At 33.2% G+C, this 15,843-nt stretch overlaps 1 protein-coding gene across 1 annotated transcript in view; it reads left to right on the top strand.

Annotated features, from left to right (window-relative positions):
- Positions 1 to 17: 17 nt before the first annotated feature.
- The window catches only part of cfap61 (cilia and flagella associated protein 61), a 32,412-nt gene continuing 16,586 nt past the window's right edge, over positions 18 to 15,843 (top strand). Inside the window, exons 1-17 of the mRNA XM_051092173.1 lie at positions 18 to 126; positions 399 to 548; positions 1,504 to 1,654; positions 1,743 to 1,819; positions 2,132 to 2,202; positions 2,304 to 2,421; positions 3,762 to 3,894; positions 5,530 to 5,739; positions 5,831 to 5,884; positions 6,016 to 6,137; positions 6,695 to 6,734; positions 7,619 to 7,758; positions 8,376 to 8,502; positions 8,588 to 8,665; positions 8,746 to 8,952; positions 10,098 to 10,226; positions 15,393 to 15,520. Coding sequence (XP_050948130.1) covers positions 406 to 548; positions 1,504 to 1,654; positions 1,743 to 1,819; positions 2,132 to 2,202; positions 2,304 to 2,421; positions 3,762 to 3,894; positions 5,530 to 5,739; positions 5,831 to 5,884; positions 6,016 to 6,137; positions 6,695 to 6,734; positions 7,619 to 7,758; positions 8,376 to 8,502; positions 8,588 to 8,665; positions 8,746 to 8,952; positions 10,098 to 10,226; positions 15,393 to 15,520 — 1,928 coding nt within the window. The 5' untranslated portion in view covers positions 18 to 126; positions 399 to 405. The remainder of the gene's footprint in view (positions 127 to 398; positions 549 to 1,503; positions 1,655 to 1,742; positions 1,820 to 2,131; positions 2,203 to 2,303; positions 2,422 to 3,761; positions 3,895 to 5,529; positions 5,740 to 5,830; positions 5,885 to 6,015; positions 6,138 to 6,694; positions 6,735 to 7,618; positions 7,759 to 8,375; positions 8,503 to 8,587; positions 8,666 to 8,745; positions 8,953 to 10,097; positions 10,227 to 15,392; positions 15,521 to 15,843) is intronic.

Genomic DNA, 15,843 nt, shown 5'->3' with positions numbered 1-15,843 from the left:
AGCTACGTCACGAAGCCCCGTCACCATAGTTACAGGACGCTCGCTAACAGTTAGCGGTAACTTCATATGAACGTTTACGTAAAATTTAGTTCTTTAAAACAGATTTTCAGTATTCGCACGTGAAAGGTCTGTTTTATATCACTTTCATACTGTATTTTTCTTAATTGTAAATGAATTAATATTTTTTTTTACTTATGTATTGTTGTGTACAAGCGACGAACCTCAAATGAAAGATTTGTTATTGATTTGTTTAGCAATTTTACGCCCTATGTGTGCGTTTAAACACTTGACTGGTAGTATAGACAAGAAAAACAAACAAAAAAGGAAACTATTTAGAGCTACGACACAATTTATGTCTGTATCTAATCATATTTGTGTATTTTTCTTCATTGTATTAGATTTAAAATGAGCACCATCACTTCATCCGCTGGTAAAGCTGAAAGTGTGACTGTGAGGAGAACTGAATGGTCAGATGCTGAAGAGATCAATAATCTGATCAGTCCTGCAGCTGTTGCTGTGTTTGGGAGAATCAATGTCATTCATCTTCTGTAAGTGTTAAGAGTTATGAAATTAGTCCCACAAAATAAAGTGAAAATAAATTAAATCAATAAAAAATAAAATAAATTACACACATTTCATAAATACATTTTAATTACTGTAGTGCAAAATAAATGCAAAAAATAAAATAATATTTTACTATACATTTTATTTTTAATTAGATCAAAATATTAGATAAAATATACATCTTATTAGATTTGAATTATTTTAATACATGTCATTTATAAATGTAAAAATAAAATTTAAACTAAATTAAAATTAAATTATATGTCAAAAAATATGTAAAATATGTCAATTTCTAATGTTAAAATATTGTTTATTATATATGTATGTGTGTATGCACACACACACACAGTGCCTTGCAAAAGTATTCATACCCATGAATACCCTTGCTTGTTAGCTAAAAAATTAATTAAAACAAAAAACAAAAACAAAGGTGTATGAACAAAGGGTATGAATTTTTTTTCACATCTTCACTCCAAACACCCATACACCACAATGACAAAGCAAAAAAAAACCAATTTGTAACAACTTTGCAAATTTCTTAAAATGAAAAAACTGAAATAAGAACATTGCATAAGTATTTATACCCTTAACGCAGTACTTTCACTCATTTCAGTTTTTTTTCCTAATAAATTTGCCAAGTTGTTACACACAACCTTTTTTGATGTGAAAAAATGGAGTATGAATACTTTCGCAAGGCTCTGTGAGGCTAGATAGATAGATAGATAGATAGATAGATAGATGCATGTGAAATAATTTATATATTTTGGTTTTATTATGTTTTTGTAAGACTAACTGTGTTCTCAAAAAAAAGGTACAAAAGCTGTCAGTGGGGCACAACCTTTTTTACCTTTTTTTTTTCTAAAAGTGCATTAAGCTCATTGCTTAGACTTGTTTTGTTCACAATTATAGGTAATTGTTTTTTTTTATTTTTCATTGCAGTGAGAAAGCAAACTTAGCTGTGACTCTGAGCACAACTAAAAGTGAAGTTTTGGCACATGCATCTTTCTCAGATCACCCTAATGAAGAACTGGTTGATCAGGCATGCTGGGAGAATTTACTGCAGAATCACGTCAATGGCGAGAAATTCACTGTAGGCAAAGCAAATAAACCACTATGTCCATTAATATTTAACATATCCATCTTACAGCCCCCTGACAGACTGTTTCTCTCTTCACCAGCCTATGAACACACTTTTCCTTCGTCTATTTGTGGCTCAGCCTAGCTTCTCTGTAGGGGGCGCTAAAGAGATAGTAAGGTAATAGCAGACTCTTTTGTATTATCTTTTATCAGTGTTACCATTTAAAGGTGAATCTCACAAAAAAACATTATTTTTCTTTTGGTTTTGGGTTAAAATGTAACCTGTCCTGAGCAGGTTTTGTGAGGTTCACCTTTAAGGCTGAAGAATACACACAGTCTGCTCATTGGTTTATATCTGATTTAATAAAACAAGATTTTTCTGTTGTTATTTGGTTAGGGTGGATATGAATCTTGTTTTGGGCAGCACAAATTGTATTGACTGTATAGCAATGCCTTCCTGTATCCATTCAATCAAATTTAATGATCAAAGATTTTTATTTTTCAATGCCGTCGTGGAGCTGGAATACATCTGCCTCCTGACTCCCTACAGAGGCTCACTTGGTAGGAAATAAATGAGTATTAATATTACTTTGGACTTTTTTGTGTGCTGGCATTGACCGTAACATTGTTAAGACATAATTCTGTCATTCTTTTCATATCAGAGGCAGCACTGGAGAAGATCTTTGAACCTATGATGCCTGTTAAGGAGGAAGTTCAACATTCAGCCTACGTTTGTCATCGACACAGTCACTGCCCTCGACTTAACATCCGCAGAGCCAGGTTAATAAACCTCACATTCACTCACGGACGAGTGAATCTCATGAAAACTGACAACAGCATGACTGGGTCATATTTCACTGCATTGTGACATTATGTTCATGAGAATAAAAATTTCTAAATACATTTTAATTATTGTAATTCAAAAATAAAATAAATTAATACAATGAAATCTTTAGATATTTTATTATATTTTTTAATTAAATGAATATACTAGGGCTGTCAAACGATTAATCGCGAAATAAAAGTTTGAGTTTGTCTAATATATGTGTCTATATATGTGTCTAATATATATTATCTATATATAAATACACACAAATTAATATATATATTTGGGAAATATGTTATGTACAAATATTTTCATTGATATATAATACAAATTATATAAAAATTATAATAAATACATATACTTGTAAATATTTCTTAAATATATATGAATGTGTTTGTATTTATATATACAAAATAATTACACACAGTACACACACATATATTAGGCAAAATCAAACTTTTATTTTGTATGCGATTAATCGTTTGACAGCCATAGAATATACATAATATTAATCTAATATTAATTTGATTTTAATTATTTTAATATAGAAGTAATTTATTGAAATTCAACATGGAAACAAATAAAATGTTTTCAAAGTCCTAAAGGAAATCATACAAATACTTGTGCAGAATGACGAGTAATAGAAAAAAAATATATATATATATTTAATTTAAAAATTGTAATATACTTTGAATATACAGATAGATAGATAGATAGATAGATAGATAGATAGATAGATAGATAGATAGGTAGATAGATAGATATATAGATAGATAGATTTTTTTAAAGTATTTTTATATTTATTAGTTGTACTATCCTTAATTTATGTTGATTTTAATGTAAAAATTGTCAATGTTCACTGAATTAGAGTATAAAATATTACAATAGTCTTGCAATTATGAAAAAATGAAAATGACAAGAAACTACAAAGTAAAACATCTATAAATATTACTGTAATGGGCAGAAAATTTGCTCAATTTTGATCAAAAATAACTGAAAGAAATGTAGAATAAATAAAATCTAAAATAGTTTTCATTTTCCCTATGCAAAATATAATTTCTTATTTTTTATTATTTTATCCTCTTGTATTTGTGGTGAAATATGACAGCCACGTTTCTGTGAAATTCACTCAGACATTCATGTCATTTCATCGAGCGTAAAGCCAATCATAATCCACGTCTAGACTGTTTTTGTTCTGCTGTACACAGTTTATATCAATATAGAGTTTATACACGGCATTTGCAGCAGAGTGATGTATTAAAATCCCGGTGCAATAACTCTATATATTCCCCAGAGTGGAAGATCACGATGACCTCATGCACATATTTGCAGAGCAGATCACGCCACTGGTGGAGTCCCACGGGCCGTACTTCCTGTCTGAGCTCATCGAGGCTCAAGACGAGGAGAACCATGCAGCTGTCTGTGAAGTTAGTCAAGTTTTGTTTACAGTTGGGAGATTAAAAATGAATGTGGATAATTTGGCTCTGAAAAAATTACATTTTCCCTTTGTGCACATAGGAAGAAGAAATACAAATATACTCTCTTTAAATACACCACCCTGCATCATGTTTGATGAATGAAATCCTATACTTGTTTTTTTTGCTAATTTTGGGGTGCTAATTAAAAAAAAAAAATGCCCAAATTATGATGCATTTCGAAGTATTTTTGCTTTCTAAGTTTGTGGAAAAAAACTGTACATGATGGTAAGTTTTTGATTTTATTAAACTTAGCATTATGAAATTACAAAATATTAGGCCTTTTTGTAAATCAGCAGACTTTTTTTCAAGATGCACAGTTGTTTTTCTCTTGAACAAGAAAATGGAATGCAATTTTGCATGCTTTTTGCTTTTCAGATTTATCTCTTGAGAAAAAGAGCCCAGTAACCTCTCAAGTTCACAGACTCTTTATGCAAATTGGGGCAGAAATTGTGTTAGTTTGTGTTTTCTCAGGAATGACAGGACGACAGATCGCCCCACTCTCTCCCCTGCGGCGCATGCTGACATGTGTTCATGCGACATATGGCAGATGAGAGCTCATGCCCTGCCAAGACATACTCACACTGAACATATTGTGTCCAGACATCTGTAGCGGTTTTGCCTTTTGTCTGAATGTCCCGTCCATTCAGCGGGACAACTGTACTACATTGCCCAGGAGGATTACAAAAAAAAAAATTTCCAGAGAAAATTCATAAATTATTACAGAGGTGTTGTTTTTCTAGCTCTCTAACTCAGTTTTTATGAGAGTTTTAAATTATATATGGGTGAATCTCATGAAATCTGTCAAGACCATTTCCAGGTCATATTTCACCCCAAAAATCAAAGAAAAATTGATTCAGTTATATTTTTTTTGAAGAAAAAGAAGCCTATTTTAGTACCATAAGATGTTGAATTATGATTAGACAGCCCTGCATCTTGAAAAGAAAAGAAAATCTGCTGATTTTCAGAAAAAAAGCCTAATAATACCTAATTTGTTAATGCTAAGTTGAAAAAATACTACTTTCATTTACATAGTTTTTTCACAAAATAAGAATTCAGAATTTTTAAATTTTGTATCAAAAAATGTAACAGCTTTAATGCATTTAACAAAATAACAAAAGCAGTCAAATGTCAAAAGTTTCAATTTCAAAGACAAAAATAAGTATTCAAAAACTTACTAATTAAGCAAAGGAGTGAAAAAAGTTGAAGGCATAAAATAATGTTTTCAGAATCTTTCATACATTTGAAAAATCATCTAAGAATTAAATAGTTGTAATCTGGTTCAGAAAAATATGAAAATCATGTCTTTGTAGCATTTTTTCTGCTGAGTAAGGAATAATACAAGACTTCTTCCCCATAAAAATGGCTGTTGAAAGCAAAAAATGCTGAATGAATCATATTTTGTGAGAAAGTGTGACAAAACAGCCACTATTTTGGAATCAGCACCCCGAAATTAGTAAGAAACAAGTATTTCAATCAGGGTGGTGTTATCGTATGACTGTAAAAATCTCATTATTTTCATTGCAATATTGCAAAAAAATGCAATATTATTCAAATTAAAGTGCTAATGTGTGTGCACTTACACAGAATGAAGGAGCTGTCGTTGGCTTTGTCAGTGTGAGTGGTCACATGGATTTGAAGCTATTCAATAAGTGGTTTGAACTTGAAGAATTTGAAGGATTGAGAAAGGAAAATCCAGCACATCAAGAGGAAAAACCAGAGGAACCACAACCGCTGGGAGAGGAAAACAATGTCACTGATGCCCAGCAATCTGATGAAGCCAGAGAACTTGTGGAAGTGAGTATCAAGACACATTCAGCATATTTAATGGCGTTCATTATAGGGATCATTAACATATTTTAAATGAATTCCCAAATTAACTTCACAGAGTGAACTGATGGCAGAGGAGGAGAGTGGAAACGAGCCTAAAGACACATCACAGGTCAGAGCTGGCATCATCTTTGAGACATTTTTTCCTTCTTTTGCATTTAGTCACTATATTTGGGCAACCCTCTGAATGTTATTAATTTGAAGTACCTCATCGTTTGTGTTTCTGTTGATTTCTCTAACTAGCCAGAGTATGCTGGGTCATGCATTAAAGACACAGTGGAATGCACTGAAGACTCAGAACCAGACGGGCCACCTAATGCATTCTGCATCCAGCTCTTCACTATGGAAAAGAAGTTTGAAATGAGGTAAGAACTTCTTGGACCAGTAAGTAACTAACTAGCAACCTTCAGAACAGCCTGTTTATTTTAAAAGGTCAGAGAGAGAGTGATAACTGTCAGGAAACACTCAATTATCTTTTCTCTTTTTGTTGCAAGAAACCATTTAATGCTATGGTTAATGCTATGAAAGTGTAAAATATGGCTCCTCCGAAGTACACAAGCTATCAGAACTTGTACTGATTAAATGGATTAAATGAATTTTGGTTAAAAGAAAACCGTCTGGCCCAGCTCCAGTGGTTTTCAGTGAGGAGCTGTTGTAAAAATCAGTCTGAGTGTTATTTGGCTCCTGCTGAGCTGGTCTGTGTGCCACCTTATTGGCCAGCTGTTGTGGAATATGGAGGCCTGTCGCTCCCCACAGAGCATGAACATGTAATTAATGAGTAGAATGCTTAAAGTGACAGTGAGACCAACTAGACCACACTCTCTTTCTAGTGCCCAACATGGCACCCATTCTCAATGCTCCTACAGGACAGATGATGCTCATAAGCTTTCATTCCTGTTGTCGTCTTCTTCTTTCCTCAAAGATCAGCAGATTTGCTGCCGTACCTGTTTAAACTGTTCCTGGTAAGTAGATGAACTGGCTTGTTAAAGGAATCACCCAAAGTATTAATTCACCCAAAAATGAAAATGATCATTTACCCTCATTACTCTGTGGCTTTCTGTTCTTAGTAAAAGTACCATTAAAAATCCCAACAGTAGTCTATATGATTTGTAAGCTAAATTTCAAGTTGTCTAAAGTCTGACTTTGTGTATGACACAGACAAATGTTACTATTATGAATATTAAGTTTTAGATCTTTTAAATCTTTAGAAGAAAAAAAAAAGCATTGTGATATTCTTCAACAAAAGTCTAATGTCTTTAAGACAGGAGAAGTTTGGGGGTCGCTCAGATGTTTTTTTTTAAATAAATTGATACTTTTATCCAAAAAAATGCATTAAATTAATCAAAATTGACAGAAAAACATTTATAATGTTACAAAAAGACTTCTATTTTACATAAATCTATTCTATTTTAAATAAAAAGTCCTGAAAAAATGAGTTTCCACAGAAATAAACAGCACAACTGTTTTCAACACTAATAATAAATAGAATTATTTCTGAAGGATCATGTGACACTAAAGATTGAACATTCAGTTTTACATCACAGAAATAAATTATATCTTGAAATATATTGAAACAGAAAAAAGAGTTATTTTACATTGTAAAATAATGTATTTCGCAATATTTAACTGTATGTTTGATCAAATAAATGCAGCTCTGGTGAGCAGAAGAGAGTTCATTTAAAAAATCTTACTGCCACCATATCAAAGGTATAATATATAAATGATGACAGAATTTTCATTCTTAAGTGCACAGACTCTTCAAACCCAGTTGCATTTTGTGTCCTGTTTTTACATGTAACATAATAAATCTAATAAATGTGACATAAATTGCTATGATGTTTTACAGGATCGGGATTTCTGTGTGATCTCTGTACCTAAACTGACTCCAGAGTTTCCGCTGCTGCAGTCCTTCATCAGAGTCACTCCTCGTGACACCAGCACCTGCTCGCAGGAACTCTACCTGTGCCACCGGTGGGGATTGATTAGGTATATGCACGCTCTGAATCATCTAAATGAGCTGATAAAGAAATCTCTAAATCAATCATTCTTTTTCTAGGAGATGAATTGTAAAATAAAGCATGATTGAAACCACAATACACTCAAAGAACAATATTCTGACCTTGATAGTATTTGTGAGAGTATAAAACCAGATTCAAAAGATGATCTAGTGGTCTTGCAATATATTTGACCTCGGCTGTTTCTAGGAGTCTAACTGATTTTTCTCCATAATATCTTGCAACAACATTTTTTATAGGGATGCACCGAAACGTATCGGCCGAAATGCCGATACACACACACAGCCGTTGTTCACTGACAAGCTGCGCAAATCCATGTTCATTATCAGTGTGAATTTGCGCAGCTCGTCGGTGAACAACGGCTGTGTGTAGTATATACGGCTCAACGTGAAATCACGCACCTGATGGCATTTACCGCTGATTACAGAACCGGCTTTACTGACAAAACGCGCAAGCATTTCGGCCGATACGTTTCGGTGCATCCCTGATTTTTTACATTCATTAGGACATTTATTCATTCATTTTAACGGAAAAATTCAGTCCTGTACCTTGGATTTGTTTTAAACTAATATTTTGCTTGCCCACCAGGACGTTGAAGGTGCGAGTTGCGGTTTCATCCGATATCCCAGCAATCCTGAGTTTGACTGAGAGTCTCAGCCAGCAGGAGTCCATCAGTGAAGATCTGGATCTGTTCCTACAGGCCCGAAAAGACCAGGTCTGTCACCAAACACACACTAGACCATCTCAGACCCTCATCAGAGCAGTGTTTGTGATGTCTGAGCATTGTCTTTTATTCTCAGAATGGAACTGCTCTTCAGGCATTTGTGGCTCAGGTTGAAGGGCGAGTGGTTGGTTTGATAATCATCAAAGATGAAGAGGTACATTTTTAATGCCATGTCTTGGTGTGTCATTGCTGTTTCTTATCATAAAACAATCGCAATGCGTTTCATGCTCCCAGGACATTGAGTTTGTCAGAGCCAACTTTGACGTTGAGAGGTTCATGTACTTCAGTCATCACCAGCGAGAGGAACACGGTCGACTGTGTCACTTTTTCCTCAACCCTGTCTTCCAGCATCACACCAAATATATCTTTAGGGAGGTGTTGCGCTTGGCACACAAGTCCTGCCTCTATTACCTCCTCTATCCACCTCATTACAGCCATAAGGTGGGCAAAAGTCGGTTTTTCTCCTGTAAAAAAAAGAGCACAGTAATCTCAAAAATGACTCTTACTCAATATTTTTGTCTTGCTTTCAAGTGCACATATCTAAAAAAAATTTTTTTAATTACATGAAAAGCAAAACAATCTCAGATATTTAGTCCTATTTTCTGAGTTTTTGCTTAAAACAAGAACAGCTGCCAAATGGGTAATAAAACAATCTTGTTTTTACTTAATTTAATTTAGTTTTTTTTGACCCCATTGGCAGATATTGGTTTGTATTTTAAACATGAAATGTTTGATACTTTTTTTCTTAGTATCTTATGTACTATATGTAAATGTATCTTCATTAAAGAATATTTAATTATTTGTCCTGGAAATCAACACAAAAATACCAAGTAAAAAAATATATTTTTTGCAATGCACACATGTGGGTCCTATTTGTGAGTTGATGAAAAGCTACTAATTAAACTGAAAATAAAATTTTAATATACTAATAGTATATAAAATGTTAATAGTATATTAAAAAAATGTAAAAATAGGTATACTTTGAGATATTATTACAAATATTATTAAAGTAGTTTCCCAAATATTATTAAGAGACACTTAAAATTCAACTTTGCCATCACATGAATTACATTTAAACATAAATCCTTTTTTTTTAAAAAAAAAAAAAAAAAAAGTAATAATATTTAACAATATTACTGATTTTACTGTTGTTTTTTTTAATCAAATAAATGCAATATTATTGAGCATATGAGACTTATGGTATTAAAATCCATGATTATTTTATTAATTAATATTAAACTTTTGACTGGTAGTGTAATTTGCAACATTTTTTGTGGACAGATGTTTATAGAATTTCGCCAATATTCTGTAAAAATAAAAACTTTAGGATTTAAGTTTAAATGTGAAAAAGTTAAGACATAAATATTAGTTTATTTGTAACTTGTAGTGTAAAATAAAATTGTTACAATTATTATCAAATGTATATCAAACTGTAATTTACAACAATTTAAATTATTTAAATTATTAAAAATAATTTAAATAATTAATAATAATAATAATTTCAAAATAAGAAATAAGTCAAATGTCTTGATTTCTGGTTCAGGGATTGAGAAACAATTCTTCATTTGTCTTTTCTTTGTTCTCAGAATGTCAGTCTTCACTCTTTGACTGCAGTGTTGAACTTCATGGTGCCAGTGAGCCCGAGACGACAGATAATCTACCCGCTGGAGGAGCTGGGCATCAACGCACCGTCCCAGCAGATCACCAAACAACAGGTCAGATCAAAACTAGCTTCCTAAAACTGAATATAAATCTGCATTTAAATCAATATGACAATCAAATACTGACACAACGAAAGCAAACATAGCATTATTTGAATATATAACCACAAAAATAGTTGAAACTATTCCATACAATCTGTAATACAAACAGTTTTGGACTAGTTACATAGCATACTGAAGCATACTACTCAATGCTAGGGATTTGTTTAGATAGTAATCTAAAACTTTAGTAATCACACCGAGTAGGAAATTGCATGCCACAAGAGGGTGCTGTGCAGTAAATGAATGTGCCATCACACACCTTATTTCTGACACACTTGCAACTCTCCATCCCTAAACTGTCAATGGACAGCATGACATCTTTGTTTCCCCCACTGACGTTTATCAATAATTAACGCCGTAGCTGTCTGCATTATTCCACTCGTAATGCACTCAGAAGCAGAATCGTTAGCCGTACGTGAAGCAGATCACAGGGCGGTTGTTGCCTGAGGTTATTGAACGTCTAGTTGTAAAGAAACAGATGGATGGATGGTGGCAGATGGCGGCGAATGTTTACGCTGGTTTCTAACAGGTAAACCAGCAGCGTTCTTATCCAGCCATCATCAGAACAACCAACATCTGCTCTAGACGTGCGTGTGTATGCGTGTTTACTCCAGAGTGAGATACCACACACCCAATAGCCAGAGGGGGGATTTCACTTCACACAATGTTTCTTCATCAATACAATCTAAATGAGCTAAATTAATCATGAGGTGTCATGAAAGCGCATTCAGTCCACATGATTTCACAGTTTTCTTCAATAAATGCTTTAGGAGAGCATGAATAGAGCGTTTGAGGCAGTTTACAAACACAGGTCTATAAAAGCTTGTAGGTGGTTACAAACCCTAAGTAGGTGCGTTCACAACATGATTGGCTCCTCCAAAAGTCAAATGTGACCCTGGACCACAAAAGCAGTCATAAGAGTCAAACTTTTGAAATTGAGATTTATACAACACATGAAAGCTGAATAAATAAGCTTTCCATTAGGACGATATTTGGCTGAGATACATACAATCGAAATACTGACAAAATCACCTTTAAAGTTGTCCAAATGAAGTTTTTAGCAATGCATATTACTAATCACAAAGTAAGTTTTGATATATTTACGGTAGGAAATTTACAAAATATCTTCATGGAACATGATCTTTGCTTAATATCCTAATGATTTTGGCATAAAAGAAACAACATTTATTTTGACCCATACAGTGTATTGTTGCTATTGCTACAAATATACCTGTGCTACTTAAGACTGGTTTTGTGGTCCAGGGTCACAAATGCTAAAGTAGCATCTTAAATAGATGCCAATCACATCATGCACTGCTATGAAAGATCAATCCAACGTGGCAGATGACATTATTTAAATGTTTTTACTATGAATTTATTATTTAAAACAGTTCAGTTCAATTCAGTGACTGCTGAAAATTCAGCTTTCATCACTAGAATAAATTACATTTTAGAATATATTTAAATAAAGTTATTATACATTGTATTGCACATTGTATTACACAAAACTAGTGGATTTTGGATCAAATAAATGCAACATTGGTAAATATAAGGAACTTCTTTAAGAGACAATGTTTACAAAATATAAGTTATGTAAAATTATATGTAATTTTACTTAAAAATACTGTCATATATGTGTATATATATATGGGTGGGTAAATACATGTTTATTGTTTTTGTTTAGCTGCCAGTTTTAGATATTTTTAAGATATTTTTAATTCAATCACCGCTTCAAATCCAGTGTAAAGTCTGAGCAAAACCAATTGAAACAACTGCCTATGTTAGGCAGTAAGGTGCTTGTTAGGTTTTGGAACAGAGCTGCTGTGTCATATGCAGCTTTATGCGTGTATGTGTGTGCGTGCGTGTGTAGTGCATTAGCAAGAAACACAAGCTGTCACCCTTCAGTCCACATTAGAAAGCTCCATTTGGTAGCGCAGCAACGGCGGTGTCCAGGCAGCGCTGCAGATAAGAGTGCAACGACTGCGTTAATCCTCCGTCCGGTTCAGATGAATTAATCAGAGTTAAAGCACCTGTTCAGTCTTCGTCAATAGAGTGTTGTGTTACGAAGGGCATTATGTCTGATAGAAATGTTTGAGACGGACGCACCTGCGCTGGCTTTACCTGAGCAGAGAGGACAAGGCCAGCTCCCGTTTGATATCACGTCACTGTCATATCACTGTCAGGAGCAGATGAACAACATCTGAGAAGTTTTTTTAATTTTAAAGAAATCACAACAGGTTTCCTTAACACGTTCACAATCTGCCTTTCGTCGCCGCACGTTTTTACAACCTTCACAGCAGCTGTAGGGTTAAAGAGATACAAGAGAGGAAGACCAATCACAACTTTTATAATGACACCATATTTTAGAATTTAAATAATGATGAAGCATCAAAACAGCATTATTCAAATTTTGATTGCTGAACATTTAAAAGGAGATTTTTAAATATAAGCCTTTAATTTATTTAAAAAAAAACTAAAATAGATAGCAAGATCAATATTCAGAAATTGGGATTAAAAAGAATTAGGTTTTTTTTTTTTTTAAGAAATAAATATTTTTAATCAGCAAAGATGCATTAAATTAATCAAAAGTGACAGCAAAGGCATTTATAATGTAAAAGATTTCTATTTAAAATAAATCCTAGTCTTTTTTTAACTAAATATTTCAAAAAAAATCTGAAAAAAAGAAGTATTAGGTTTCCACACATTTTTTTTTTTATATTTATCAAGTTATATAAAAAAAAAATTGAGTAGCAAATCAGAATATTAAAATGGTTTCTGAAGGATCATGTGACACACAAGACTGGCATAATGATGCTAAAAATTCAGCTTTGCATCACAAAAATAAATTACATTTTACAATACTCATTTCTAGTCAAAGGTTTTTGAACAGTAAGATTCTTAATATTTTTTTAAGAAGTCTCTTCTGCTCACCAAGCCTGCATTTATTTGATCCGAAGTACAGCAAAAACAGTAACATTTTGAAATACTTTTACCATTTAAAATAACTGTTTTCTATTTAATATATTTTAAAATGTAATTCATTCCTGTGATTTCAAAGCTGAATTTTTAGCATCATTACTCCAGTCACATGATCCCTCAGAAATCATTCTAATATTGTGACTTGCTCCTCAAAAAACATTATTATTATGATGTTGAAAACAACAGAGTAGAATTTTTTTCAGGTTTCATTGATGAATAAAAAGTTCAGAAGAACAGCATTTATGTGAAATAAAAATCTTTTGTAACATTATAAATCATCACTTTTGATCAATTTAAAGCATTCTTGCTAAATGAAAGTATGAATTTCTATAATTTCTCCTCCGACCCCTCCTCCAAAAAAAATAATAAAAATATATTGACTTCAATCTTTTGAATGGTATAGTGTATAATGTTACAAGAGCTTTTTATTTCAGGTAAATGCTGATCTTTGGATCTTTCTATTCATCAAAGAATCTTAAAAAATGTACTCTGAAAAAATTAACTGTTTTAAATATTGATAACAATAAAAATGTTTCTTGAACAGCAAATGAGCATATCAGAATGATTTATGAAGGATCATGTGACACTGAAGACTGGAGTAATGATGCTGAAAATTCAGCTTTGATCACAAAAATAAATTACATTTTAAAATATATTCAAATAAAAAGCAGCTATTTTAAATAGTAAAAATATTTAAAAATTTTACTGTTTTGCTGTACATCGGATCAAATAAATCCAGTGACTTCTTTAAAAATAAATAAAAATCTTACTGTTTAAAAAGCTATACAAATGTTTATATCATTATTTGTGCTTTTCTCTGACATTCATTTGTGCACATGATTCCTGATGTGCATTTTCTGATTTCTGTCTTCAAGTGGCCCCACATGTCCAGAATTTAAACCTCCTTCAGTCCCTGCCATTGATTACAGCACTTAATGAATGAATCTGAAGAGCCAGTCGTTGATGGTCGTGTAATCAGCTACGTTTCCTTATATTACAATGACAAATGGCATAGTTTTGGGCCTCTCCCTTCCCAGAATCCACCGCGTCTCTATTCTTCCACCTTAAATCAGATAAGGTGTACCACAGAACAAATCCTTCAAATTATTCATGCTCAAGGGCCAATTAGAGAACCAGAGAGAGAGAATGATTAGGAGAACACGGCAGCTGTTTGCTTTGAATTGATTCAAAGACGACCGAACACATCCCTCTCGGTAAATCTGCTTCAAGAATTGAGCATTTCAATGCTTCATATTAGGTGCGGAGCCTATTGACATGAAAAAGTGTGTTTTTGAAAAAGTGTGTTTCCATTCTCTCAGTGGAACTCTTTAACATTAGCACATTTCAATATTCTAGACGAGTTATAGTGCTCGCTAATGCAAATGCTTTTTTCCTGTTCGCTGTGCTGGTATCTTTTTAGCCCAATAAGTGCTCAGTGAAACATACTGTCGCTCTCGCTCTGATTAAACTATTGTCATGCAGGGGAACCCTTCCGTGTGTAGGACATCAACGGTGCTTTTAGGTAAAAACCGCAATTACTGTTAGCTGAGCTTAGCTGTTAGCTGTTAACTCTCTGGTTAAAGGACAAACACGCACCTGAAACACAACACACAACCATTTCGTAGCATTGACAAGCGCAGGCTTATGAGATTAGCCAGTGTTCAACAATAAAGTCCAGTTGAGCTGCTGATTTAAGTGACCGCAAAAATGATAAGCATCTCTTTTAGAAACAAATAAATGTTTTTCCATAAAACTGTAATTTTGATGCTTAATAAATTAATAATCCACACTCTATTGTTTGAAAAATAATGTTACATGGTACAAAATTTACTCATAACTTTTAATAAATCCCATAAAAATGATATATTTATTAAAAATATTTAAATGTATTTTTAAATGTACTTTATTTCTGTGATGCAAAGCTGAATTTTCAGCATCATTACTCCAGTCTTCATTGTCACATGATCCTTCAGAAATCATTCTAATATGCTGATTTCCTGCTCAAGAAACATTTATTATCAATGTTGAAAACAGTTATGCTGCTTCATATCAGCCTTGGCCACTGAAAAACTGTACAAGTGAGCATTTTTATATTTTAAATGACACTAAAGATTGTGTTTTCTCATTTCTTTCTGTCAGGCTCCTTTTGCGCTGTACCACACAAACAGAAAACTCACCATGGAGCCGAAGGTCACAGTCAATGCCAGAATCGTGGTAGTGGGAGCATCCGACACGGGTTTAGCTTTTCTCGAAGCGCTGACATTCTGGTAAGCATGCCATTTTTAGAAACGCTACTTAATTCAAACGGTCAGTGCTGATAAATAAGCTCTAAATAGCATTTATGATTTCTTTTTGAAGAAACAGCAAGGTATTTGTGTCTGAAACAGGTTTTTTTTTGTGTGTGGGATGGAGGGACATCATCTCAAGCGTGATTATAATTAGTGAGAGTGACCCTCAGGGATCTGAGCGAAACAATGATTGCATGAAATCTGAGCTTACGGCTTTTTATAATAACACTCAGCCCAGCACACACCAATTAATACCTGCATTTTGGATCCTTCTGAGATCCCTTTGTGTTTTAAAGCCATTT

The sequence above is a fragment of the Labeo rohita genome, chromosome 20, assembly GCF_022985175.1.
Source record: "Labeo rohita strain BAU-BD-2019 chromosome 20, IGBB_LRoh.1.0, whole genome shotgun sequence".
NCBI lineage: Eukaryota > Metazoa > Chordata > Actinopteri > Cypriniformes > Cyprinidae > Labeo > Labeo rohita.
Note: the sequence above shows the minus strand (reverse complement) of the source record. Positions and strands in the feature narration are given on the sequence as shown.